Genomic DNA, 25,829 nt, shown 5'->3' on the forward strand with positions numbered 1-25,829 from the left:
TCTATCTTGCTGTCAAGTGCTCGCCATGCTTCGGCTTCCCACCGAACATGTGCGCTAACTTATCACGCTTCCGCAGGCCTCGTGGCTTCACGAGACGCTCGTACGCGGCGTTGGTCGACTTGCGCTCGGCCTCTTCCTCCTCTTTCGACGTCCAGAACACCTCCGTATCAACCACCCGAGCGACAACTCCACCCGACGAGGACTCGGACGAGCGCTGACTCTGCTCGCTCGACCGCCGCTCGTCCTAGGCGGCCAGCACCTCGACAGCCAAATTGACGCCGTCCAGACCACGCGGGGGCTTCGCGTCTCGAGGAATCTCGCCTGGATTGCCGCGGATCGAGAACACCGGCGGACAGAAGCCGTCGTACTCCAGCGGCTTGTACGGCACGAACCCCTTGCTTTCGTCGCGGACCGGCTGCATCGCCAAGTAAGCTTCCAGCGACAGCTTCAGGTTGTGGTGCGAGTCGAACACGCGGGCCAGCTTCGTCGGGTCGACGTCGCACACCATGGCTGCCATCGGCAGGTTGGAGTAGAAGGACCCCACTGCGACGTCCAGCGCTCGGCTCGGGTCGAACGTGCGGGCCAGCGCCTGGGCCTTGTCTCGGATAGCTGGCAGCAGCAGTTGCTGGAAGCTCTCCACCAGCGACTCGGCAGTGCAGGTCTTCGGGTCGATCGATGCGATGCCCACACCGACCCGTTGACACAGACGCGCTGTGAAGAGCTGCGAAGGGTGTGACCCGCAGATAGCGACGGGTTTTCCAACCGCGAGCCCCTCGGCCAGGACGTCGGGCTCACCTCAATGGACTGTAGCCGCTACGCCCGAGAAGAGTTGCGCGTACGGGATCCCTGCGTCAACCAAGAATGTGGAGCTGGATTGATGCGGTGCGAGGGCTGCTGCCATGTCGGGCACTTGTATGATGACTCGTAGGTGCAGACGCTGAGCAGCTTGGTCGACCTTCCGCACCAAGTCCTCAACCTCACTAACAGCCAAGCTCCGCGCAGACACGCCGAAGTAAATCACCGGTGGGCCGGCCTTGGAGAAGGCGAACTCAGTCAGCGCTCGCGGTATGTCCGGGTGTCCGTGGTCGTCTTTCAAAGTTACATGACCGGCCACGGTGATCTCTTCGGTCCAGTCCAGAGGCTTCGGAAGCAATGCAGGATTGTACAGGTACACGTGGGGGACTTCCCACTGGGCCAGCGAGTCCGGACGATCCAAACGAGTCGAGAGTCCAATGAATGAGCGGAACTGGGTCATAATGGCCTGTATACTTCCGTGGTTCAGCGCTGCGTCGACAGCACCGTGCGAGAGCAGCTTGCTGTATCGAGGCGTCATCGCCGCTGCGGGCCAACGAACTCAGCACGTGAGGAAACTCGAACGTTGGCGATAGGGGGTCCAGGCTAGCGCACTGCAACGGAATACCAAGACGCTGTGCCACGTGCACGTGACCGAGCAGCATCGGATGCCACAGCAGCGCGTCGGCACGGAAGTGTTCACCAGGTTTGTTGGGGCCATTGCCGTGCGGGTCAGATCCGTATGCAGCAGGCCACAACGAGTAAATGAGTTCTCGAAAGGCCTGCAGTGTTTCCAGACTTGAACGACCGGGCTCAGCGTCGTCGTGGATGAGCTGAGCGTCGTGTATCAACTGCATAACATCCTGGATACTGTTGGGTGCGCCATCTAGCGGGTAGAACTCGAGTCCAAGCGCGAGGATCTTCGAGCGAAAGCCCCCGTTAGCAGCCAGTCGAACTCGGTGGCCGTGTTTTGAGAGTTCCAATCCGATCGCGGCGAACTGCTTGATGCCGTTGTCCCACGAACCCATGGCAGTCAAGCAGACGTTCATGGTAGGGATGGAACACTTGATGTTCACGCTCGTTCGAAGTGCCTGCACTGGCTTGCCGTGCTGGATGCCGCGAGTGCGTGACACTGCGCGATGGTGTCTTTGTCGATGTAGTCGGCCTCTTCGTTGGGGGTATCGATGGCTAAGTCGACTGATCCTGATGACTTCAAGAATACCGAGTGAAGAGCCATAGCACCTTCGCTAGATTCAGTCGCTCTCGCTATGAATACGTCGTTTGCAAGCTGGTCACTCGATCTATTCCACAGGCTCCCTGTATTCGCGCAGAGACTCTTGTATATCGATCGACATTGTTTGCGGTCGATATCGTGCATTAACCTCTTGCACTCATGTTTGCAGGGGAGCAAAAGTATGCCCGCGCTATCGGAGCCGTTTGAAGAGCAGTAAGTATCGGCCAGGCCTCTCTGAGCCCCCAACGTCGCCATCATGTGCCGGCTGAGCAAGCTGGATCGCTTTCGCTGTCCTTCCAGGCGATGCGAGTTGATATGACCGGCGATCACGTGGTCTACAAGCAAGGCACACCCAAGAAGTGCTCGCGTGTAGAAGACGATGTACGCTTGCGCAAGCCCGGCCACACCTCCAACAACGCCCCCAGTGTAGCCAGATCTTTTAAAGCCTTTTACGGGTTGACGGAAGACGGCTGAAGATGCCCCAGCAATCTCGTGCCAGAAGACTCCTGTACCGGATGAGACCCAGCTAATGCCGAGTCCGGCCCACGCGCTGAGTAGTCCACGCAGTGATAACTCACCAGCTTCTTGCCGGCGTTCTCCGGCCGCTCGCCGACAATGAACGCGCACCGGTCACACAACTTCAAACGATCACGAACGCTCCAGCGCGTGGCGATCCGCTCGTGGTCCAGGTCGCAGAACATGTCCTGTGTCGGCAGGTGCCGGTAGAAGCTGCGGACTGCTTCACCCGCTCCGTCTTCACGGCGCATAGCGTTTCGAACCTGTAGCGCTTTAGCTCGCAGTGTCGGGTTCATGAGTCCCTCGAACGCTTCGCGCAGCTTCTCGGTTGTCAATTTCAAGATCGGACAGGGCTCGACACCCACACCAGCCTTGACGACCGCGTGGCCCCAGAACGGCTGATCACCGAAGAACGGCACGATGAGGTGGGCTTGCCGGCAAGCAGACCGGCAGCGGTGGTGCCGGCGCCGCCGTGGTGGACCACCGCACACACCCGCGGCATGATCCAGTCGTGCGGACAGTTGCCGATGAAGAAGACGTTGTCGGGGATGTCGAGGTCGCCGGCCATGTCGCTCCAACTGGACTGGATGAGCACCCGCACACGCGCCTGCTGTGCCGCCTGGACGATCATCTTGGTGGTGGCCATGGGGTCGGCCAGCACCATGGATCCGAAGCCGACGAAGATGGGTCCGCCGTCTCGGCTGAGGAATGCTTCGAGCTCTGGTGACGGCGTGTACGAGCTGCTGGGACCGCCACTCAGAGTCACGGTTCCGATGACGTCGTAGAGATCTCCCCAGTCGGCCGGCTTGGGCACGAGCTCCAGACTCCACATGAAGGCGTGCGGGATGCGGAGGTCCAGCAGCAGGTCGCGTCCGCCGTCGCCGTTGCGGATCTTGCGCAGCTTGAGCACCTTGGTGCGGAACTCGTTGATGAGCCCCTCCGTGCCCTGCCACATGAGCAGATCGACCATCTTGTACGACAGGTAGTTGGTCTTCTTGAGCTCGTCCGTGTACGGCATGTTGGCGAGCGGGTGCGGGGACGCTCTGGTAGGCACCCAGGGCTGCGGAAACATGATGTGCAGCGGCACGCCGAGGCGCTCGGCGACGTGGATGTGGCCGTAGGAGACGGGGGTTGGCGATGATAGCTTGGGCCTGGAAAGGTTTGCCGGGCACGCCCGGGCCGCCTCCGTTAGGGTCGGCAGCCGAGACGGCGGGCCACGTGGAGTGGACGATCTCGTTGATCATCTCCTTGTTGCGCGGCACGTCCTTGGTGAGCGTCTCGATCTTGGTGGGGATGAGGTGTCCTCCGGTCTTGACCATGTAGGCGGCCAGCTCCTTGGGGTCACCACCGAGGGGGTAGAACTCGACACCGTGGTCCATGACGAAGTCTCTGTAGACGGCGTGGGTGGCGAGGCGCACGCGGTGTCCGTCGCGCTGGAGCCTTTGGGCGATGGCGAGGAACGGCTGCACGTCGCCTCTGGTGCCTACGATGATGATGCAGATGCGCATGACGGGCGGTCTCTGGATGGCGGTGTTGGTGGCGGTGATGTTAGGAGTGGCCTCATGTGCTTGCGTTTGCCCTGTAATGTGTGCATTGGAGTCGCTGTCAGGTGGTTGGATGTCGATGGTGTCCTCTGGTGCGAACTCGAATTGGATGCGGCCGTCAGGCCCGCATGCTGCGACTGCGAAGGGCTGGTGGTGGGCGCTGATCTCGCCGTTTGTGTCGAGAGCTATGTGATTGCTAGAGGCAGCACTCTTGAAGCTGCTCCGCTGCATTGTGCTGCTGTGCCAAGGTGAGAATTGGAAAATGATCGGCGGGCACGAATCGAGGACGAGTGCTAATCAAAACGCGTAGCACAATCAACGCACGATCAAAGTTTACCGCGCACATGCCTTTTGAGAATGGATTTTCATCACAAAAACTGAGCAACGGCGTGCTTATACACACCAATCTGTCACAGTCATAACGCGCGCCACGTAAGCACTGATACCGAGATACTCTCACCATTTACACGCTCAGTCACGGTCAGTCGATAGTTGCGCTACGCTGATGCCCGATGGCGTCATGCAGAGGATAAAGTGTGGTGTTCGGGTAGCAAAAATTCAGTACATGTATTATTAATATATGAATAAGCAATAATGTTATTCAGATATTGATAGAACATGTACTAAAATTTATGCTAATACTTTAAATAACAGTTTATTCGCAACAATTAACAACGTTTATAACGACACTAAGTCAACCATGTAACCTGAGAAAGGAGCAGTTGTAACGGAGAACATAACCCATTGAGTAGTGAGTATTGACTATTGCTCACTGTCCTTAGCTACAGCAAAAGATGTGGGGTCTGATGCAGCCAGTCAGTTAGTTGGCATGCTGGGCAACCAAGACCCGCTCACCACTACCTCAGACAGTGAGCCCGGCATTACGTTTTGCCAGTGATATCGCTAGTAAATAGATGACCCTCAGCTTACTCAACAAAGCGCACGAGATACTCTGTCCCGCGAGCAAACCGTGTCTATGGAGGGCCAAATCCACGAGTATTATTTTTATATTTGAAGCAAGCAATAGAGTCGCTACTAATGGAAAAGTATTATGATGGCACGTGTTGCTGCTCCAGACTGGGGAACATGCGACGAGACTGGAGCTCCAGAACTCCTCCAGACTGAGCTCCAAACTCTCCAGACACTCCAGAACTGAGCTCCAGACCCTCCAGACTCGTCCAGACTAGTACAGCAGGTTAGGAGGTGGGGGGTTAGCTAGGGTATACACTCCGGTTAGTAGTGCTGGGAGAGAAGACCACGAACTGGCTTGAAAACCATGCTGGGAGGTGGCTGGGAGTCAGTTCGACGAAACACGAGCCCACAGGCTCCAACTCCACAGCGTTGTACTTGTCGTGCTCGGCCAGGATCATGCTGCGATACATCCCCCATGCATCGAGTGACCTCGGCGCGGATAAGAAGATGAACCACGACCTGCAGACGCGTGCAACAATAACGCAGACAAGCAAGATGTATTCGTACTTCGTACGTGCATTTCTTGGTCTTCAACAAATCAGAGACATTACAAATTCCTCTCGTAGCGCTGGCCACCAATGCTGTCCGCAGCGTGCTGCAAAACCTCCAGCAACCTTTGCTGCCGGCCGATTGTCCTTGTCGCTCTCAGCTCTACTCTCCACAACAGCGTGCGTTTTGGGGCAGTTCACCTCCGAGTCGTGTAGATCGTCCTCGATGGCGTTCTCCTCTTCGTCCACACCTCCGCCTCATCGTCCGAGCCAAACAAAGCGTCCGAGCGAACGAAGTCGGGGTCGATCTCCGTGAGCTGGACGTGGTAGAGCTCGGCAGTCTTATCCTTTGCGTGGAAAGCACCTAGAGCACTCGCCGCCAAGCTCGTGTTTGGGTCGGGTCGTAGCTATACACTTCAGCCGTCTGGCACAAGACACAAACGTTTAGCCAGGACTTCCTCAATCTCCCAAATCGGTAAAGCGACCACGTCGGCGTACCTTGACAGCCCTCTTCCGGAGGCCACGTCACGATCACACTCCGACGCAATTAGATGCCCAGCCGCTCACAACAAGTCGCGGGCGGTAGAGCTGGAGCGTTCTCCGCTGCTATCGCAAACTTTCTCCGGAGCGCCACATTCAATTCTTGCCGACGCCGCCCGATGATGCAGCCCGGTCTCCTGCAATCCGCCCCATTTGCTCCGCTGCGCTCCTTGCGCCCCTCGCGCTCCGTTTCGAAACTATTCTTATCGGCCAGCCATTGGCAGCAGTATACGCTATACGCTGGTCGGATGCAATACGGCACTTAGGGCTAGCTAGGTGAACTTCACCTGGTCGGATGCAATACGGCACTTAGGGCTAGCAAGGTGAACGTGAACTTCACCGTGAAGGGGTACAGACCGAAACCAGTCTGGAGCAGCAGCAACTCTCATATTTGATTGGACAAGTATTATAGTATTACTCATGTCATTTTCTTCTTTTACTACCAGTAAATCTAAAAACAAATTACTCACATCAGACCGACAGTTGATTTTGACAGCAGCGTCTCGCAAGCGTATATGACTGCCCCAGGTGCGAAATGGATTCCTCTAGTTTCCACGATCACAGCTCCTTTCCCACGCTAGCAAGCACATCAAGCCCCCCACAATGCGAAGAAACAATAGCGCCGTGCTAGATACAGCCCAACGCCCATCAACAATAGTTATATGCGGGCCTGACGGCCGCATCCAATTCGAGTTCGCACCAGAGGACACCATCGACATCCAACCACCTGACAGCGACTCCAATGCACACATTACAGGGCAAACGCAAGCACATGAGGCCACTCCTAACATCACCGCCACCAACACCGCCATCCAGAGACCGCCCGTCATGCGCATCTGCATCATCATCGTAGGCACCAGAGGCGACGTGCAGCCGTTCCTCGCCATCGCCCAAAGGCTCCAGCGCGACGGACACCGCGTGCGCCTCGCCACCCACGCCGTCTACAGAGACTTCGTCATGGACCACGGTGTCGAGTTCTACCCCCTCGGTGGTGACCCCAAGGAGCTGGCCGCCTACATGGTCAAGACCGGAGGACACCTCATCCCCACCAAGATCGAGACGCTCACCAAGGACGTGCCGCGCAACAAGGAGATGATCAACGAGATCGTCCACTCCACGTGGCCCGCCGTCTCGGCTGCCGACCCTAACGGAGGCGGCCCGGGCGTGCCCGGCAAACCTTTCCAGGCCCAAGCTATCATCGCCAACCCCCGTCTCCTACGGCCACATCCACGTCGCCGAGCGCCTCGGCGTGCCGCTGCACATCATGTTTCCGCAGCCCTGGGTGCCTACCAGAGCGTCCCCGCACCCGCTCGCCAACATGCCGTACACGGACGAGCTCAAGAAGACCAACTACCTGTCGTACAAGATGGTCGATCTGCTCATGTGGCAGGGCACGGAGGGGCTCATCAACGAGTTCCGCACCAAGGTGCTCAAGCTGCGCAAGATCCGCAACGGCGACGGCGGACGCGACCTGCTGCTGGACCTCCGCATCCCGCACGCCTTCATGTGGAGTCTGGAGCTCGTGCCCAAGCCGGCCGACTGGGGAGATCTCTACGACGTCATCGGAACCGTGACTCTGAGTGGCGGTCCCAGCAGCTCGTACACGCCGTCACCAGAGCTCGAAGCATTCCTCAGCCGAGACGGCGGACCCATCTTCGTCGGCTTCGGATCCATGGTGCTGGCCGACCCCATGGCCACCACCAAGATGATCGTCCAGGCGGCACAGCAGGCGCGTGTGCGGGTGCTCATCCAGTCCAGTTGGAGCGACATGGCCGGCGACCTCGACATCCCCGACAACGTCTTCTTCATCGGCAACTGTCCGCACGACTGGATCATGCCGCGGGTGTGTGCGGTGGTCCACCACGGCGGCGCCGGCACCACCGCTGCCGGTCTGCTTGCCGGCAAGCCCACCTCATCGTGCCGTTCTTCGGTGATCAGCCGTTCTGGGGCCACGCGGTCGTCAAGGCTGGTGTGGGTGTCGAGCCCTGTCCGATCTTGAAATTGACAACCGAGAAGCTGCGCGAAGCGTTCGAGGGACTCATGAACCCGACACTGCGAGCTAAAGCGCTACAGGTTCGAAACGCTATGCGCCGTGAAGACGGAGCGGGTGAAGCAGTCCGCAGCTTCTACCGGCACCTGCCGACACAGGACATGTTCTGCGACCTGGACCACGAGCGGATCGCCACGCGCTGGAGCGTTCGTGATCGTTTGAAGTTGTGTGACCGGTGCGCGTTCATTGTCGGCGAGCGGCCGGAGAACGCCGGCAAGAAGCTGGTGAGTTATCACTGCGTGGACTACTCAGCGCGTGGGCCGGACTCGGCATTAGCTGGGTCTCATCCGGTACAGGAGTCTTCTGGCACGAGATTGCTGGGGCATCTTCAGCCGTCTTCCGTCAACCCGTAAAAGGCTTTAAAAGATCTGGCTACACTGGGGGCGTTGTTGGAGGTGTGGCCGGGCTTGCGCAAGCGTACATCGTCTTCTACACGCGAGCACTTCTTGGGTGTGCCTTGCTTGTAGACCACGTGATCGCCGGTCATATCAACTCGCATCGCCTGGAAGGACAGCGAAAGCGATCCAGCTTGCTCAGCCGGCACATGATGGCGACGTTGGGGGCTCAGAGAGGCCTGGCCGATACTTACTGCTCTTCAAACGGCTCCGATAGCGCGGGCATACTTTTGCTCCCCTGCAAACATGAGTGCAAGAGGTTAATGCACGATATCGACCGCAAACAATATCGATCGACATACAAGAGTCTCTGCGCGAATACAGGGAGCCTGTGGAATAGATCGAGTGACCAGCTTGCAAACGACGTATTCATAGCGAGAGCGACTGAATCTAGCGAAGGTGCTATGGCTCTTCACTCGGTATTCTTGAAGTCATCAGGATCAGTCGACTTAGCCATCGATACCCCCAATGAAGAGGCCGACTACATCGACAAAGACACCATCGCGCAGTGTCACGCACTCGCGGCATTCCAGCACGGCAAGCCAGTGCAGGCACTTCGAACGAGCGTGAACATCAAGTGTTCCATCCCTACCATGAACGTCTGCTTGACTGCCATGGGTTCGTGGGACAACGGCATCAAGCAGTTCGCCGCGATCGGATTGGAACTCTCAAAACACGGCCACCGAGTTCGACTGGCTGCTAACGGGGGCTTTCGCTCGAAGATCCTCGCGCTTGGACTCGAGTTCTACCCGCTAGATGGCGCACCCAACAGTATCCAGGATGTTATGCAGTTGATACACGACGCTCAGCTCATCCACGACGACGCTGAGCCCGGTCGTTCAAGTCTGGAAACACTGCAGGCCTTTCGAGAACTCATTTACTCGTTGTGGCCTGCTGCATACGGATCTGACCCGCACGGCAATGGCCCCAACAAACCTGGTGAACACTTCCGTGCCGACGCGCTGCTGTGGCATCCGATGCTGCTCGGTCACGTGCACGTGGCACAGCGTCTTGGTATTCCGTTGCAGTGCGCTAGCCTGGACCCCCTATCGCCAACGTTCGAGTTTCCTCACGTGCTGAGTTCGTTGGCCCGCAGCGGCGATGACGCCTCGATACAGCAAGCTGCTCTCGCACGGTGCTGTCGACGCAGCGCTGAACCACGGAAGTATACAGGCCATTATGACCCAGTTCCGCTCATTCATTGGACTCTCGACTCGTTTGGATCGTCCGGACTCGCTGGCCCAGTGGGAAGTCCCCCACGTGTACCTGTACAATCCTGCATTGCTTCCGAAGCCTCTGGACTGGACCGAAGAGATCACCGTGGCCGGTCATGTAACTTTGAAAGACGACCACGGACACCCGGACATACCGCGAGCGCTGACTGAGTTCGCCTTCTCCAAGGCCGGCCCACCGGTGATTTACTTCGGCGTGTCTGCGCGGAGCTTGGCTGTTAGTGAGGTTGAGGACTTGGTGCGGAAGGTCGACCAAGCTGCTCAGCGTCTGCACCTACGAGTCATCATACAAGTGCCCGACATGGCAGCAGCCCTCGCACCGCATCAATCCAGCTCCACATTCTTGGTTGACGCAGGGATCCCGTACGCGCAACTCTTCTCGGGCGTAGCGGCTACAGTCCATTGAGGTGAGCCCGACGTCCTGGCCGAGGGGCTCGCGGTTGGAAAACCCGTCGCTATCTGCGGGTCACACCCTTCGCAGCTCTTCACAGCGCGTCTGTGTCAACGGGTCGGTGTGGGCATCGCATCGATCGACCCGAAGACCTGCACTGCCGAGTCGCTGGTGGAGAGCTTCCAGCAACTGCTGCTGCCAGCTATCCGAGACAAGGCCCAGGCGCTGGCCCGCACGTTCGACCCGAGCCGAGCGCTGGACGTCGCAGTGGGGTCCTTCTACTCCAACCTGCCGATGGCAGCCATGGTGTGCGACGTCGACCCGACGAAGCTGGCCCGCGTGTTCGACTCGCACCACAACCTGAAGCTGTCGCTGGAAGCTTACTTGGCGATGCAGCCGGTCCGCGACGAAAGCAAGGGGTTCGTGCCGTACAAGCCGCTGGAGTACGACGGCTTCTGTCCGCCGGTGTTCTCGATCCGCGGCAATCCAGGCGAGATTCCTCGAGACGCGAAGCCCCCGCGTGGTCTGGACGGCGTCAATTTGGCTGTCGAGGTGCTGGCCGCCTAGGACGAGCGGCGGTCGAGCGAGCAGAGTCAGCGCTCGTCCGAGTGGAGTTGTCGCTCGGGTGGTTGATACGGAGGTGTTCTGGACGTCGAAAGAGGAGGAAGAGGCCGAGCGCAAGTTGACCAACGAGCGTCTCGTGAAGCCACAGGGTCCGAAGAGGTTGGTTCGGTTGTTTGAGAAGGCACAGCTGTAAGATCTTAGCCACTTCAACTTCAGTGACCAATCACAGACGACCTATGGAATGCTGTCCCTGGCATCAATCTCTATCGACGATTTCGTACATGTAAGTGCTAGAAGGTTTGTTCCACGCATACTGGGATATGGGTAGACAAATGGCGATGCCTTGATTTTCTCGCGAAGCACGCTATCGGTGACAGTATCGCGCCCACGAAAAAGCTGACGTCTCGGAAGGCCTCGCCCATGTAAACATCTGCGGAGTATGGGTCGAGACTTACCTGAGGTGTATTATATTCGTAGTGTCTCGAATCTTATCTTATGGCTCGCAGGGTAATTGCGCTACCTAAGCCGCACGCTCACTGCAAGAAACGGAATATGAGTCGATTGTCGTTTAGGGGTGATCTTGACTCTATGTTCAAGCAAGTTGTAATCGTAGGTATTGCGAGTTGCCCTTATATCAACCTCTAGCCCTGGGTGGCTCTGCAACATCTTGTCAGCCCCTGCTGAGGGGGGCGTCCATTGAGTACTGCCCGTGCAAAATGCTTCGTTCAGACTCTTGCGGGCCGCACCAGTCAGGAGCAGATCCGGGGCGATTGCCTCGGTGCATTCCACACCGAGTTGTTCGCGTTTAGGCAGTAATGACGGTGTGACTTTCAGTGTGGACGGGCTCCATCACGGCGACGTTGACTTCCGCAGCGCGCGCGAGCCACAGCGACCTCGATCCTGGGAGCTGCTGACTTCGTTTGCTCTTCTTATGCATGCTTTGGCGTCCAACACGCTTGGTGGTGTTTTGCCTGCCCCGTAGAAGCAACCGCAGCCAATCCTGCTTGCCATATTTGATGCATGTGCACTTTGGGCGAAGCGAGCACTTCGGTTTGGATGGGCGGAGCCGGACGAAAGACCATGGTTGCGGCACCAAGCCGCTGTAGTGTTGTTGTTGCGCGTGTCATTATCCAGAGATCCAAAATGTGCATAAGGATCCAAAACTTTTAAAAATGCACGCAGCTCGGCTGCGTGCATTGAGGAAAGAACGCTCGTGCTGGTGCCAATCACCGCGGAATCTAGACCACGGAAATGTTAGAAATGCTTGTGCACTAACCACAGCCAGCGAGCGATAAATGCTGCTTCCGGAACAGAGGGCGAGTGGATCGCAAGACAGTTTGAGGTGTAACCTTGAGCAGGAAAGCGCCCCCCTCTCGGTGCCCCGTCAATTGGACAAGCGCATCGTGAGTCAAATCCGCGCACTTCAGCTTGAGCATCCGCCAGCCCACGAGCTCTTTTACGCTTGCAAGTGCCGGCAATCTCCCCGAGCAGCAGCTTGGTGGCCGCTGGCGGCTTTTATGCGGCATGGTCCGCCCCACAAGATGTAAGCTTCAAGTGCATTCTGACCAGCAGCCCATATGCGATTGTTTTCCGCAGTTAGATACTATTCTTTCAACGTCTAGATCACCTCGGCCCGCGAATGGGGTGTGACGAGCGCGGCTTACTTAGCGCTCTGCCCCCAGAGGGATAAGATTTCTAGCCGACTAATGCTATAGTTGTATACATCGGTGACAATGTTGTCTAGCCCTGTCGGTAGCTGCTGCGCGTCCTAGACAATGGCCCCTCGCTGGCTAATGCACGACAGCGTCTGCAGTGAACTTAGTGCCGCACCCTATCGTTGCGGTGCAGAGACTTCGCCTGAAGGCCTCGGTCCAGGAATTTTTGCCCGAAACCCAGGAGATACACTGCGTGCCTCAATGGTGCGCTTTACACGCAGGTTACACACACCGGCGCTGTCAAAGGCGGGCCGAGCGTCAACACGTCACCTCGTCCTTGAGGCCGAACCCCGGTCGCCGTTGTCAAGCTCTCCCGACTCCCGATCCCAAATGGTTTCTTGTCCCGGCTGCCAGCGGGCAGAGTCTCACCTTCCGTCGTCGAAAGCTGGACTCTCACCACGTTGGCAACGGGCTCTATTTCTTCGATCGATCCACCAACGGGCCCACTTCCCGATTCACCATGCTCGGAGCATTCACCGACAAGTCGCGATCGAACGTGACTAGTTTCAAGAGCGGCCTCAAGCGCCTCACCTCGGAGCGCTCGTGGCATGACACATGGGACCGTCGGACCACCAAGGAGGTGTCGATCGTCGACTCTGAGTCAGACCAACACGACCCGGTGTCAAACCAGTCGCGCGTTCGTCTCGGCAACTCAGACCTGCTGCAGCTGGCCCGCGACGCGACCGACAAGGTGGACTTCCGCCGACTCACGAACCGCCAGGCCTCGCTGAGCAACTGGAAGGTGAAGGCCGTGGCCAACGGCTTCACGGCGTTCTCGCATGGTGACGGACTCGAGGCGGCCCAGGAGGTCATGACGACGGGCGAGATGAAGGCGAGTCTTAACGAGCTGGCCTTCATCCTCAGCACGACCACTGACAGCGACCACGACATGGTCATGCGCAGCCTGTACAAGGACTACATCCACGGCGCCGTGGTGCACGCGGTCGACGGGTCATTGGACGCGTCCTCGGTCTCGGCCTGCAAGTCAGACATTGAGTCCAAGTTGGCAGTCAAGACCAGCGCCTTCGAGCGCTCGCGCATGTTCAAGAACCACGAGCAGTGGTGCTACCTCGAGTACTTTGAGAAGAAGAGCAGCGCGGACGCCTTCACGGTGACGCTCACCTCCATCCCTGAGAAGGAGCTGCTGGCCGGCAAGATGAAAGCCGACCGCATTGACGAGCTGCCTGACTTGACGGCCGCCTACCTCATCGAGAAGATCCCGTCCAGCAACTCCGTTCGTGTTGTCTTTTTCGCCCAGGCGTCTCTGGAGGACGGGCCTCAGTTCGACCCGACGCAGACTGAGCTAACCATGAGCCACAGCCTTGGCGGCGACGGAAGCCGCAACAACCTGGTCGTTCGCTCCAAGAAGCGGCAAAAACGCCTGATGCGCCTTGCCGCTGGTGCCAGCCAGTTGCCTGAAGTCGTTCGTCGTCGCCGCTTTGGCACGCAGCCACTCGCAGACTGCTCTGCATTTGAGGCCAAGAACTCCCGCTGCACTTGCTGCGCCAAGTCGCTGCGCCTGCTCACCCGCAAAAAGCGCTGCCACATCTGCGGATACATGATCTGCCACCAGTGCTGGAGCATCCACTCGATGGAGACCCCGGATGGTCGTGTGTCCTCGGTTCGCGCCTGCACTCGCTGCGTCGAGTTCGTGACCAACGGAGACTACTCGCGTGTCGACCAGAACAAACGCGGACGCCTTGAGATCGTCCCTGACTCGGGGTTGGCCGGCCTCCCGGCGCAGGAGCCTCCTGGAAAGGCCCTGACCAACTTCCTGCACGATGCGCTCCAGAACTCAACGGGCAGCAAACGCAAGTCCGTAATGTCGGTGATTCGGCACCTGATGAACCAGGAGAAGGAGGACGCGGAAACCCGCTCCGAGTGCTCTTCTGTCACGTCGTCGATCCGGCTTACGGACGACGAAGCGAAGAAGTACACTGACGCGCTGGACAAGGGAATGCTGCGCGTCGAGACGGTGCCGCTGGAGGAGTGCGTGGTTGCGAACGCAAACGGCCGCAACTACCCGCTCAATATGGCACCCAATCTGGAGTCATTCAGCAAGCCGCCGATGCCCAAGGACGAGCAGGAGCGTATCAACGCCATTGAGAAGGGTGGGCTCTCCAAGATCGAGGACACGGAGGAGCTGGACCTGATCTGTGAGCTGCTGGCGCGCGAAATGAAGTGCGCTACGGGTTGTGTGACGCTCATTAAGGAGGACGAGCAGCACGTGCTGGCATCAAACGCTGAGCCACTGCGGCAGCTTCACATGCCGCGTGAACTGTCCTTCTGCCAGCACACGGTCATGAACGACACGCCGCTGCTGGTGCCCAACCCTGAGGCTGACATTCGGTTCCAGAACCTGCCTGCAGTGTCTGCGATGGACATCAAGTTCTACGTCGGATTCCCCCTCAAGGACCAGAACGATCAGGTGGTGGGCTCTGTGTGCTGCTTTGACAGCAACACCCGCGATGTGACCCAGTCTCAATACTCGGCGATGAAGAAACTGGCTGATACGGCCTCCAAGGTGGTGCAGATCAAGGGCAAGCAGGCTGCCAAGACGGAGCCCGCGAGTGCCCAGGCGGCGGAGCCTGCATCTACCCAGGCGTCGGAACCCGCTGCGATGGATACCTCGTCATAAGTAGCAACCATTTTGTAGGACTTCGTCATTTATCAATCCACTCTTTTGATGTTCACATACGTGTTACAGTAACTTACCATGAACATCGAAATGATCCTGCAAATCACGAAGGAAAGAGGTACAGCTAGATCTAGTGTACTCCCTAACGCTGACATGTTAGTTGCTATACATGCTAGCTAACTGTTAGTTAGTGTCTACAGTAATATTTTGAGCTAACATGTTAGTAGCGTTAGAGCAAAAGTATGAAGAGTATATGTTTGCACCGAAGGCAGCCGAGAAGGGCGATGTATCAAACTGAACACAAATACACCCTCAAAACTAAGAATTTACCATCCAATCTATAATACTTTGAAGAACTCGAGGACGACGTCACGCTTAATGCAGAGCTTCGTCGGCTGTTGCCAAGGTACAAACTCTTCACATGGGGGGCTGGCACACCACTTATCAGCGCAGACGATGACCGATTTTTAGAGTGAAGACGACTTAGGTACCTCCTACCTATGTCAAAGTATGCGGTGCAATATAGACACCCAGACCAGCTAGTAAATACGCTTTCGTGCAGATTACTAAGTAATCTCCTCATGTACCCATTTCCTCCACTATACAGTGTAGCTAACATGTGTAGTTTTCAACTAACTGTTAGTTAGTGTCCAGTAGAATCAGCTAACATGTTAGTGGAGAACACTAGCCTAGATCACATACTGTTGACATGACCGGTGTACTAGTACTCTGCAAGATCCTTGATTGCAGACTTTTAGGTTGACGCTGACTCACGCAAGTTCAGGCTCTCGGGTGGACACCCACCACCTGCCGTGTAAGTTTTGGTTTAGTCCGGCATTGATCTCGACATACAATCGTGGCATGATGGCTTCATCCACATGTGCCAGCGCAACACCGCCTCGGCGTTGTGTATCCCGTCACAGCGTTTAAAGTGCCTGGACAAACAGCAAAATCACTTCGTACCGATGGCGCTTGACGGTGTGACTCATATGAGACGACGGCAAACAAAATGTTACTTATCAACCTAAGTACGAATCGCGATTTAGGCGCATAATTGGAAAGAGGGATGTCTCCTCTTTCGTTTGAGCCCCTCCCGAGCTTCTGGTATGAAGAAATGACCGAGAACGAGACCGTCAAAAAATATATGTCCGACTTCAACCCCGAAAGGGAATTTTTTTTTGATGAACTGGTGTAAAATTAGTCAGCGAATCCGACAATGTTGTCCGTTTTAGCTAATTCGAAGCCTAACAGTGTTAGAATCTCACTTTTGTGCCGTCACTTCAAATCACCAGGAGTATATTTTTGAATTGTTTTAGAAAATTTGATATCTGGATGTAAGTAACATTTTGAATGAACTGTGGACATAAGTATCATAATGATCGACTACAACCTTGGGCTGCCTATTCTTGCTCAGCAGGCAGATCCGCAGTAGCTTTGTGCTTCTTGTTCTTTTGCGTCTTCTTTGCTGCAGTAGCCCTCTTCTTTGCTGGGTTCTTTTTCGTCGCAACAGCCTCCGTGATACCACGCTGGTCTTGGTTAGCCTTAGCTGCCACGGCCATTGCCGCGCGATGCTCACGTCGTGCTTGTTTCCGTGACTTGGCGTCTTCTCCTTCCTGTTCGCTAGGCTTGGCGTAGAGGGGATCGCTCTGAAATTCAGCAGGAACGTAGGGCCTGATCTTGTGGTACATCTGCGCAATTTTCTCGGTGTTGCGGACAGGAGGGGACAGCGTCTCGATATGGTCCGTCATCATACGCTGCACCTTCTTCTTCGTGGTGAAGATCCCGTCAATTTGATGGCTCAAACTAATCTCTACAGGTTCGCTCTCGGGGCCTTTCTTGCGGACATCGACGCCCGGCTGCGATGCGTCCATCGTGAAAATCTGGAACTTCTGGATGCCGTCAAGACGTTTGTACAATTCGGTGAGAATAGGTTTGTAGGACTTGAACGCTGAGCTTCCGCGAGGCAGATGCACCGTGATTGAGCTCTTGGACGCCGAACTAACAGCCTCTACGAGCTGCATGCGTGTTGAGCCGGTTATCATGCGCCTTGATCGACATGTTACCGTCTCGGATGCGCATCTTGTAGCGCTGTAAGGTAATGGGGACTACGCCATAGCAGAGCGCGAAAGTGGGTCGGCACACATGACCTACGTAGGGGAGGATGTACGGAAACTTCTCACGGTCACCCCGTCCTCTCTTACGCTCAACCGTGGGGGTCTGCATCAACACAGCCAGGAGCGTGTACAAGCTCGTGGTGCGCTCTTGCTTCGTCATCTGGTCCAGCGAGCACAGCAAGAACACCAACTCACGAGCCTTGCCCTTGACGCACTCGTTCTCACACGCGTCCGCATGAATCACCTCAGTCACACGGGCTCGAGGACTCGCGTCATTCAAAAAGATACTAATATCCTCTTCATCTTCGGCTTCACTGCTCGCGCTCTCTGCTGTGAGCGGTTCCTCGTCGTCGCTGGGCGACGCCTCCGAATCAGGCGTAAAGTCGTCGTAGCTGCTGTCCTCGTTCACCTCACTCTCACTGGTAGCAGTGGGATCGACACCACAGACAGAATCGTCGGCAGAATCAGGCTCTTCGTCTGCTTCGCGACGCCGAGCAGCAAGGGGTGCCGTGGCCGACAGAGTCAGCGCCATGGAGGGGGACGTTGTGGCCGGCGGAGTCAGCGCCTGGGAGGGCGATGTCGTGGCTGACGGACCCGACGTCGCGGCTGGCGGACTCGGAGCCGTGGCTGGCGGTCTTGGCGCCGAGGTGGTTGGTGGCGAGGCTGAGAGAGGCAGCGCTGGAGGTTGCGCAGGCTGCGCAGTTGGCGCTGCAGCGCGCGAGGTCGGTGCTGTCGGCGTCGTGGGTGGTGTCTGCATGGCTGTAGGTAGTGGTCCGAGTGGTATTCGAAATGGTATCCGTGCCGATACACCCCCTTCAAATTTTTGAAAATCAAAACTCCTCGTTTTCTCACGACTTCGTTTAGTTACGATTTTGAACCTGGCCTCTTTTAAGGCGATTATCTCGATAACTCTAAATGGTGGATAAGTAACATTTTTGTTTCCGTTGTCTCATATCTGCGCTCGCTACAACGAGCAGTTTGTACAACAATCATGTCAACACACACTTTCGCAAAGCAAAACAAAGCAAAGCAAAGCAAAGATTTCAAGGTACAAACAGATTCAAGGCGAAAACAAAAAGTTGTCAGTTATAAGCGTTCGCCACATACGCTGCTCTCTCGATCGTGGAGATTGTGTTGGCCTGACCACATCAACTTGCCTTTATGTACGCCACATGATGTACCACTTCCATGGTACTAATATTTTCCGCCAATCGGCGGCGTTCGTAGCTCCTCACCAACCAACGCGCATTTCATTATCCTAATTGCCCGAGCAGCATGGTCAAGTCGTACCTGCGCTACGAGCGCGCGTGCTCCTTCGGCGTGATCGCCTCCCTGGAGGGCAATGTCATCTACGACGCCAGCGGGCGCTTCGCCATCGCGCCGGCGCTGCAGGACGTGGCGGTCTGGAACGTGCGCCAGGGCAACAAGGTGCGCGACCTGCTGAGCCCCGAGAACGGCGGCGGCCAGGTCACGGCGCTGGCGCTGAGCCCCGACGGCAGCGACGTGGCCTGCGGCTACTCGACGGGCGCCGTGCGCGTGTTCAAGCTGGCCACGGGCGCGCTGGTCGTGACGCTGGACGGCCACAAGGGCGCCGTGGAGGCGCTGGCGTACCGCGCGGACGGCGCGGAGCTGGCCTCGGGCTCGCGCGACACGGACGTGATCGTCTGGGACCTGGTGAGCCAGACGGGTCTCTTCCGCCTCAAGGGCCACAAGGACGCGGTCACGGCGCTGGCCTTCCTGGCGCCCGCCACGCTGGCCTCGAGCTCCAAGGACACGCTCGTGAAGGTCTGGGACCTGGAGACGCAGCACTGCGTGCAGACGTGCGTGGGCCACCGCAACGAGGTGTGGTCGCTGGCCGTGAACCCTAAGGGAGACAGGATGCTCACGGGCGCCTCGGACAACCAGCTCCGCGTGTGGAGCGTGCAGCAGCAGGGCGAGGAAGGAGAGACCGTCAAGCTGGTGGGATCCATCTACAGACAGAGCAACGACCGCGCCGCGCGCGTGGCCTACAGCCCCAAGGGAGACCTCGTGGGCGTGCAGAGCGCTGGCAAGACGGTGGAGGTCTACCGCGTGCGCTCCGCTGACGAGATCAAGAAGAAACGCCAACGTCGCGAGAAGCGTCAGCGCGAGAAGGCCAAGAAGAAGCAGCAACAGGCTGAGGAGGCCGGCAAGGGCAAGAAGCTGGTCATCCCGAAGGTGCAGGATGTGGACGAGGAGGACGCCGCGGACAACTCGGCCACGGACGAGCTGGAGCTGCTGTGTGTGGTGCGCTCGTCGCACCGTGTGAAGTCGTTTGCGTTCTCTCCGGATGTTGCAAAGGATGGCACCACCTCGCTGATGCTCGGACTGCAGAACAACAGCATTGAGACGTACACGCTGTCGCCCAGCGCAGCGACGCTCGAGGACAGATATGACAAGTCGCACGCGCTGACGCTGAGTGGCCACCGCTCTGATGTGCGCCAGGTCGCCATCAGCTCGGACGACCAGCTCATCTTGTCGCTGTCGGGCGCGTCCGTGAAGGTCTGGAACTCGCGGTCATTGCAGTGCATTCGTACGTTGAGCGACGGTCTTTCGCTTGCGCTGTCAGCAGTGTTCGCACCAGGTAACATGCACGTTGTGGTGGGTACCAAGCTGGGCCAACTGCTGCTTTTCGACCTGAACTCGGGTGAGTGCATCTGGAAGGACGAGGAGGCGCATAACGGCAGCGCTGTGTGGTCGATCGATGTTCGCCCGGACGGCCGTGGTATTGTGACGGGTGGTGCCGATCAGCACGTGAACTTCTGGGACTTTGAGATGTACCGCCCCGACGACGCGGAGCCCAACAGCGCGCTGCGTCTCGGTCTTTCGCACGCTCGTATGCTGAAGATGTCGGACGACGTGCTGTGCGTGCGCTTCAGCAACACGAAGGACGCCAAGAAGCTCGTTGTCGCGGTGGCGCTGCTGGACTGCACGGTCAAGGTGTTCCACGACGACTCGCTCAAGTTCTTCGTGAGCCTGTACGGACACAAGCTGCCTGTTATGTCCATGGATATTTCGTCGGACGACTCAATGCTGGTGACGGCGTCTGCAGACAAGAACGTGAAGCTGTGGGGTCTGGACTTCGGTGACTGCCACAAGTCGATCTTTGCGCACCAGGACAGCATCATGTGCGTGCGGTTCGTGCGCAAGACGCACTACTTCTTCACCGCGTCGAAGGACAAGTCGATCTGCTATTGGGATGGCGACCACTTCGAGCGTATTCTAAAGATCGATCGCCAGCACTTCGGTGAGGTGTGGGGCCTCGCGGTGAGCGGTGACGGCAGCTTCGTGGTGAGTTGCTCTCAGGACCGTTCGCTCTGCAAGTACATTCGCACAGAGGACCAGGTGTTCATTGAGGAAGAGAAGGAGAAGGAGATGGAGCAGCTTTTCGAGGACGAGCTGACCAACAACAGCAACGGCAAGGCGCCTGCACTGGGCAAGGAGAAGGGTGACGACGACGAGGAAGACAACGAGAACTCGGCGTCGGCTTCCAAGCGCACGATCGAGTCGGTGCGTGCCGGTGAGAGTCTGATGGAGGCCATCGACCTAGCGGAGAGCGAGCTGCAGGCCATCGCGGACTTCGAGCGTGTGCAGAAGAAGAAGGCAAAGGAGGCCGCGGCCGCCGCTAAGAAGCGGAAGCAGGAAAAGAAGAAGGCTGCGGAGGAGGCCAGGGCCAACGCTCAGCCGGGCAACGAAGTGGAGGAGGAGGAAGAGGAGGCACCCAAGAAGCCGGAGAAGGCGACGCGTCCGCCCAACATGCTGCTGCTTGGCTACTCGCCGCTCAAATACGTGCTGCACACGCTGCGGCGCGTCCGGCCGCACGACATGGAGGAGGCTCTGATCGTGCTGCCCTTCGACTACGTGGAGCGGCTGATCCGGTTGCTGCTGCAGCTCATCTCCGGCCACCTCGAGGTGGAGTTCTGCTGCCGCGTGCTGCTCTTCCTGCTCAAGCTGCACAACTCGGCCATCTGCGCGCGCGTGGGGCTGTTCAACGAGCTGGAGCTGCTGTGGCAGCGCCTGCGCTCGCAGCTCGTGGACAACAAGAGCCGCATTGGCTTCAACCTTGCCGGCCTCAAGTATTTAAAGCGAACGATCGACGAGGAGCGGACGGGCTTCGTGCAGGAGATCGCCGCCACGCCCGCCACCAACGGCCGCAACAAGAAGAAGCGCAAGGTGGCCGACGTCGAAGCGTAGATCGAGCACAATCAACCAGCCAGACAGTAGCAACCCGCCCGACTTTCCCAGCGAGCGGGTCATAGAGCAACAATGCAAATGCATGTGTAAATTGGACCACGTTCAGCGATGATGTTCGTCTGCTTCTCTATTGGAGGTGGCTGTCGCTTTTTGAGTTGCTTTTAGAGAATCTCGAAGAGTCGACGAAGTTGAAGTAGCAATTGTTTATTTTACAGGAGGTAAATTACCGGGTACCCTTACATAAGGATACCCGGTAATTTACCAAAATTTCCAACTCGTATGAAGCGTCCAAGTGAGCTGCTCGACGTCGGCGACGCTGGCGCCGAGCCCACCAGCACCAAGAAGCAGCACGTCGCCACCGAGCCCGAGCGGCCTGCACCTCCCTTAGATCAGGACGCCATTGCCTCGTTCGTCCGCGATGGATTCGTGCTGCTGCCCGGCGCGTTCCCGCAGGCCACGGCCGAGAAGTGTCGAGAGTTGATCTGGTCACGGTTGGGTCAGGACGGGATCACGAAAGACTCGGGCACGTGGGTCGAGCGGCACGGCATCCCAGGTCGGTGCAACGAATCTACCCCCGTTGGTGGCTATTGTACGCAATACACAACTAACATTATGGCTTGCGGGTAGAACTCTACACTTCGGAGGACGACCCTGAGTGGGTCCAAGTGGTGACCCCGAAGCTGACGCGCGCGATGGATCAACTCTGCGGCGACGGTCGGTGGGAGGACTTTGGGCTCGGGTGGTGGATGGTCACGTTCCCGGAGCAGGCAGAGCCGCCCTGGGGGGCTGCGGGCAAGTGGCACGTGGACGGCGCGTCGTACCAGCACCACGTGGACAGCCAAGAGTCCGGGCTGCTGCTGATCTTTCTCTTCTCCGACATCGGACCGGGCGAGGGGGGCACGGCGCTGTCCGTGGGCTCGCACAAGTGGGTCGCGCGGCTGCTGGAGAAGAACGAGCCGCGTGGGATGAAGGGCGGCGCCGTGAGCTACCAGGCCAGGCAGTTCCGGCGTCGGGAGGTGGTCGAGGTGAACGGCAAGGCGGGCGACGTGATGCTGGTGCACCCGTTCCTGCTGCACGCACGCAGCAAGAACTTGGGCCAGAAGGGGGTCGAGTCGGTGCGGATCATGTGCAACCCGAACGTGCGGCTGCATCACAGGATGAACTTGGACAGAGCTGACGGGGACTACAGCCCAGTGGAGCAAGCCATCGTGGATGCGTTGCATGAACCAGTGGAGGATACCAATTAGACGCGCTAGAAAGGTATCGTGAAGCCGAACATGCTTGGATTTGTGTACACAAAATGCCCTGGACAAAGGTAAGCTATCGTCTCCCTGACTTATCTCACGCACTGCGCGCAGTCTCGATGCCCATGTCGCGACAGAAGTCGCTCTCCATTTGCTTGAAAACCTCGTCGTCGGGTCCAGCAGCTCCAGCGCGCGTAGCGTCGACCTCTTTGGTAGTCATCGCAGCGATGTTGTTCGCGGCCGCCGTTCCTGGGGCGCCTCCCTCTTCGCCACGGTTCTGCCGCAAGCTCGGAGCGCCTCCATCGTTGCCAGGGCCGCTCGATTTTGATGCAGCTCGAGCAGCTTTCATGCGCTCGCTCTCGCGCTTGAAGTACGCCTCCATCGCGGCGCGTTCGCCACTCGTGGGGCGAGAAAGCGTCCGAGGCACCTCCAGGATGTGCAGGTTGCCGATCTGGTCCCCAACCGCCACGAGCTGCTGCTTGACGTTGGCTGATCCGGAAGCATTGCCCCCTGCAGGCGCGCCAGGGCCAGGATTGTTACGGCCTCGGGCCCCAACGGCCCCATCCGCTGGCTTCGCTCGACCGGCTGCTGCCCCACCGCCCGCCCCCGAAGCTGCCGAGGCATTCGCAGCATTACCGCTGGCGTTCGTAGTTACGACAGGCGAACGGAATTCGATAGACGTCAGTGCGCAGGCCGTGACTCCGATAGACAAGCTCGAACGATGAGACTGATCCAGGAAGTCCCAGACCTCCAGCATCCCGTCGGCCTTGCCTAAGAAGATCACACCCGGCCGCGTCGGTGAGAACGCTACGCACGTGATAACTGATGGAGTCAACGGAGACACGAAGATAGGGCCATTGGACGCTGCAGCAGGGTTGTTGGCGTCGGCAGCAGCTCCACCTTCGTGCTGCTGTGCGACGTTCCAGAGGTGAAAATGCGACTCGCTCGCTGTCAAGAAGATACTGGGGAAGAACGGAGACGCACACAGCCCCAAGATGGGGCGAGAATGGTCTCGACACAGCCACTGGACGTACTCGACGCCTTCTTCACCCCTGCCGCCTTCGTCGCCCTTATTACCGGTGCCTTTAGCTGGTGCGTGGGGACGCCAGTCAGCGTAGACAAACTCACCCTCCTCAGTACCGCAGTAGAAATGGCTGGTGAGGGCTGGTACGCCGCCACCTCCTCCATCGCCACCTCCAGATTCATCGCGGGGCTTCTCAAGCCACAGCGTCTGCAGGGTTAGTTCCCCAGGACTGTCAAGCTTGGTCAACGAGATGGAGTAGATGGGAACAAAGTGCACGTCAGGCGCGGCGGCACTGTCCTTGCTTGAGCTTGCTGCAGTACCAGCCTTGTCGACCTTGGCACGAGTCATCCCTCGATACTTCGGGTCTTTGAAGCGCAGGTCCCAGAACGAAACCTGTCCGTCTGCAGCGATCGTGACGAATTGGTTGACAGCCCCAGCGTCCGCACCGGTAGATGCCACGACGTGGCCTCGGCTATTGACTTCGACGCCTGCTGGTAGCCACTGCAGGTCCGCTACAGGCCGTCGATGACTCACGTCGATATACGACACGTACAGGGGCTTTACTGGGGGCACTTGCTTGTGAGTATCATCGTCTCCGCGCCCACCCTTTGAAGAGGAGGAGGCACTCGAGCCACCCGCTGCTCCACCGCCAGCCCCGCCAGATCCAGAGGAAGTTTTCGTTGTCTTCATCTTAGAGAGCAGGTGCTCCGCCTTTGAAAAGTCCCAGACGATCACCTGCCCGTTGTACAGCCCGGCAGCTACGAGGTGTGGCGCTGCCGGGTTAAAGCGCATGGTGAGCACGTCCTGCGGAGACTCGAGCATGATCTGAGGGTGGATGAGGTCGACGAAGTTCCAGATGAGGATGAACGAGCTGTCCACGGTGTCCAGCAGGTCGAGACGTCGAGCGAATGATGCGTTAGCTGCAGCAGCAACTGCGACCACGCCATGACGCCGTGGGTGCCAGTCGATCGCAGGCAAAGTCTTGTTCTTGCTGTACACGAGGTCGGTAAAGCTGCGCAGCTCACGCATCGCATTCTCATTGTTCTTGTTGCCCAGCGACGCGTCCTCTTCTTCCAGCAGATGGGCGAACGGGTCCAAGAACACGTCCAGCGTCTCGTTTTGCTGCAGCGCGCGCTCCACGCGAGGCAGCACGCGATCCAGGAACGCCTGGATCTTGTCGCTGTCCATTTCGGCTCGACGCTGGGCCGGCTCCATCACAATCGGCTCGTACTGCAGCGCGCTGTTCACGGAACGGAACCAACTCGTCTGTGTGGTGCCGTCCACCAACGCCGGCGTGCCTTGCAACCCCACATCCTGCTCCAGCCTAGTCAGCTCGTAATTTGGATCTTTATGCTGCCTCCACTCCACGAAACCTACAACAAACTCACAACAAAGTGAGCAGAAGATTGATACACGCACTATATCTTAGCAAAAGCGTACACTGATCCGCATCGCGGTCACTGAACTTGTTGTCCGCATTGAGTTCATCCGACATCTTGGTCACCGACATTGTGATCTACAGCAAGCAGCACAATAGCATCATTACCACGCTTTAAATGAACGATCTGAAGCCTGTCATTGCTTACCAGTGGTCGAGACGGTTTGATACTCAACGCTTCAACATCGTCATGCGTCTCACGCGCTGTGGCTGACGTCCATGGCCTTGAAAGCACGGGTTTGTCCTCGTACACGATCTTGGACATGTCGTTGGCGTCGGCCGCAGCGCTGGCCTCCTTCTCCTGGGCCGCCAGGGCGTCCAGCCGATCTTGCTCGCGTCGCTTGATCAGCTCCATCTGCGACTCGAATGCTCGACGCGTCAGACACAGCAGCCAGTTTTCCCCGTACGTTTCGTTCGGGTCGGCCACGATGAGGATGTCGTCGCCCGCGGGCATCTTGGCGACGTCGGCGCGGAACTCGTGGAATGGACACATGAAGCCCACCTGGGCGATCTGGTCTAGCACCTCCTGGCGCGTGAACACCTTGAACTCGACGGTCTCGCGCAGCCCGCTGCCGGTCTTGAGCCCGAGCGTCTCCATCTCGCGCATCGAGATCATCATGGGCCGAGTGCCCTCGGGGGCCGGCTCCGCTTCCTTGGCGCCCATGGAATCCTACCAGCCAAACACGATAATGGAAAGTGCCCAAGAGGCCGATAGCATTTGGATAC

The 25,829-nt window shown here is 57.9% G+C and overlaps 7 protein-coding genes across 7 annotated transcripts; 4 read left to right on the plus strand and 3 right to left on the minus strand.

The window, feature by feature from the left end:
• Nucleotide 1: 1 nt before the first annotated feature.
• Nucleotides 2-4,050, minus strand: PHYSODRAFT_318945 (hypothetical protein; the record flags this gene model as incomplete). The annotated part of the gene is made up of 9 exons (XM_009537640.1): nt 2-244; nt 266-790; nt 911-1,316; nt 1,351-1,888; nt 1,924-2,039; nt 2,175-2,532; nt 2,574-2,972; nt 3,032-3,686; nt 3,715-4,050. 9 exons carry the CDS (start codon nt 4,048-4,050, stop codon nt 2-4), a joined length of 3,576 nt encoding a protein of 1,191 aa, XP_009535935.1.
• Nucleotides 4,051-6,914: 2,864 nt separating this feature from the next.
• On the plus strand, nt 6,915-10,721 carry PHYSODRAFT_318946 (hypothetical protein; the record flags this gene model as incomplete). The annotated part of the gene is made up of 6 exons (XM_009537641.1): nt 6,915-7,250; nt 7,279-8,016; nt 8,052-8,391; nt 8,433-9,615; nt 9,650-10,148; nt 10,176-10,721. 6 exons carry the CDS (start codon nt 6,915-6,917, stop codon nt 10,719-10,721), a joined length of 3,642 nt encoding a protein of 1,213 aa, XP_009535936.1.
• Nucleotides 10,722-12,893: 2,172 nt separating this feature from the next.
• Nucleotides 12,894-15,125, plus strand: PHYSODRAFT_549898 (hypothetical protein; the record flags this gene model as incomplete). The annotated part of the gene is made up of 1 exon (XM_009537642.1): nt 12,894-15,125. The coding sequence occupies one exon, from the start codon at nt 12,894-12,896 to the stop codon at nt 15,069-15,071; it is 2,178 nt and encodes a 725-aa protein (XP_009535937.1). The 3' UTR covers nt 15,072-15,125.
• A 1,346-nt stretch (nt 15,126-16,471) lies between these two features.
• PHYSODRAFT_249900 (hypothetical protein) lies at nt 16,472-17,942 on the minus strand (the record flags this gene model as incomplete). The annotated part of the gene is made up of 2 exons (XM_009537687.1): nt 16,472-17,086; nt 17,223-17,942. The coding sequence occupies 2 exons, from the start codon at nt 17,940-17,942 to the stop codon at nt 16,472-16,474; spliced, it is 1,335 nt and encodes a 444-aa protein (XP_009535982.1).
• A 518-nt stretch (nt 17,943-18,460) lies between these two features.
• PHYSODRAFT_339653 (hypothetical protein) lies at nt 18,461-21,397 on the plus strand (the record flags this gene model as incomplete). Its single annotated transcript, XM_009537643.1, has 1 exon — nt 18,461-21,397. One exon carries the CDS (start codon nt 18,461-18,463, stop codon nt 21,395-21,397), a length of 2,937 nt encoding a protein of 978 aa, XP_009535938.1.
• A 279-nt stretch (nt 21,398-21,676) lies between these two features.
• Nucleotides 21,677-22,644, plus strand: PHYSODRAFT_249879 (hypothetical protein; the record flags this gene model as incomplete). The annotated part of the gene is made up of 2 exons (XM_009537644.1): nt 21,677-21,950; nt 22,025-22,644. The coding sequence occupies 2 exons, from the start codon at nt 21,677-21,679 to the stop codon at nt 22,642-22,644; spliced, it is 894 nt and encodes a 297-aa protein (XP_009535939.1).
• Nucleotides 22,645-22,738: 94 nt separating this feature from the next.
• On the minus strand, nt 22,739-25,767 carry PHYSODRAFT_339655 (hypothetical protein; the record flags this gene model as incomplete). Its single annotated transcript, XM_009537645.1, has 3 exons — nt 22,739-25,038; nt 25,106-25,181; nt 25,252-25,767. 3 exons carry the CDS (start codon nt 25,765-25,767, stop codon nt 22,739-22,741), a joined length of 2,892 nt encoding a protein of 963 aa, XP_009535940.1.
• Between the last annotated feature and the right edge of the window lie 62 nt (nt 25,768-25,829).

This window comes from Phytophthora sojae (genome assembly GCF_000149755.1).
Source record: "Phytophthora sojae unplaced genomic scaffold PHYSOscaffold_10, whole genome shotgun sequence".
Taxonomy (NCBI): domain Eukaryota; phylum Oomycota; class Peronosporomycetes; order Peronosporales; family Peronosporaceae; genus Phytophthora; species Phytophthora sojae.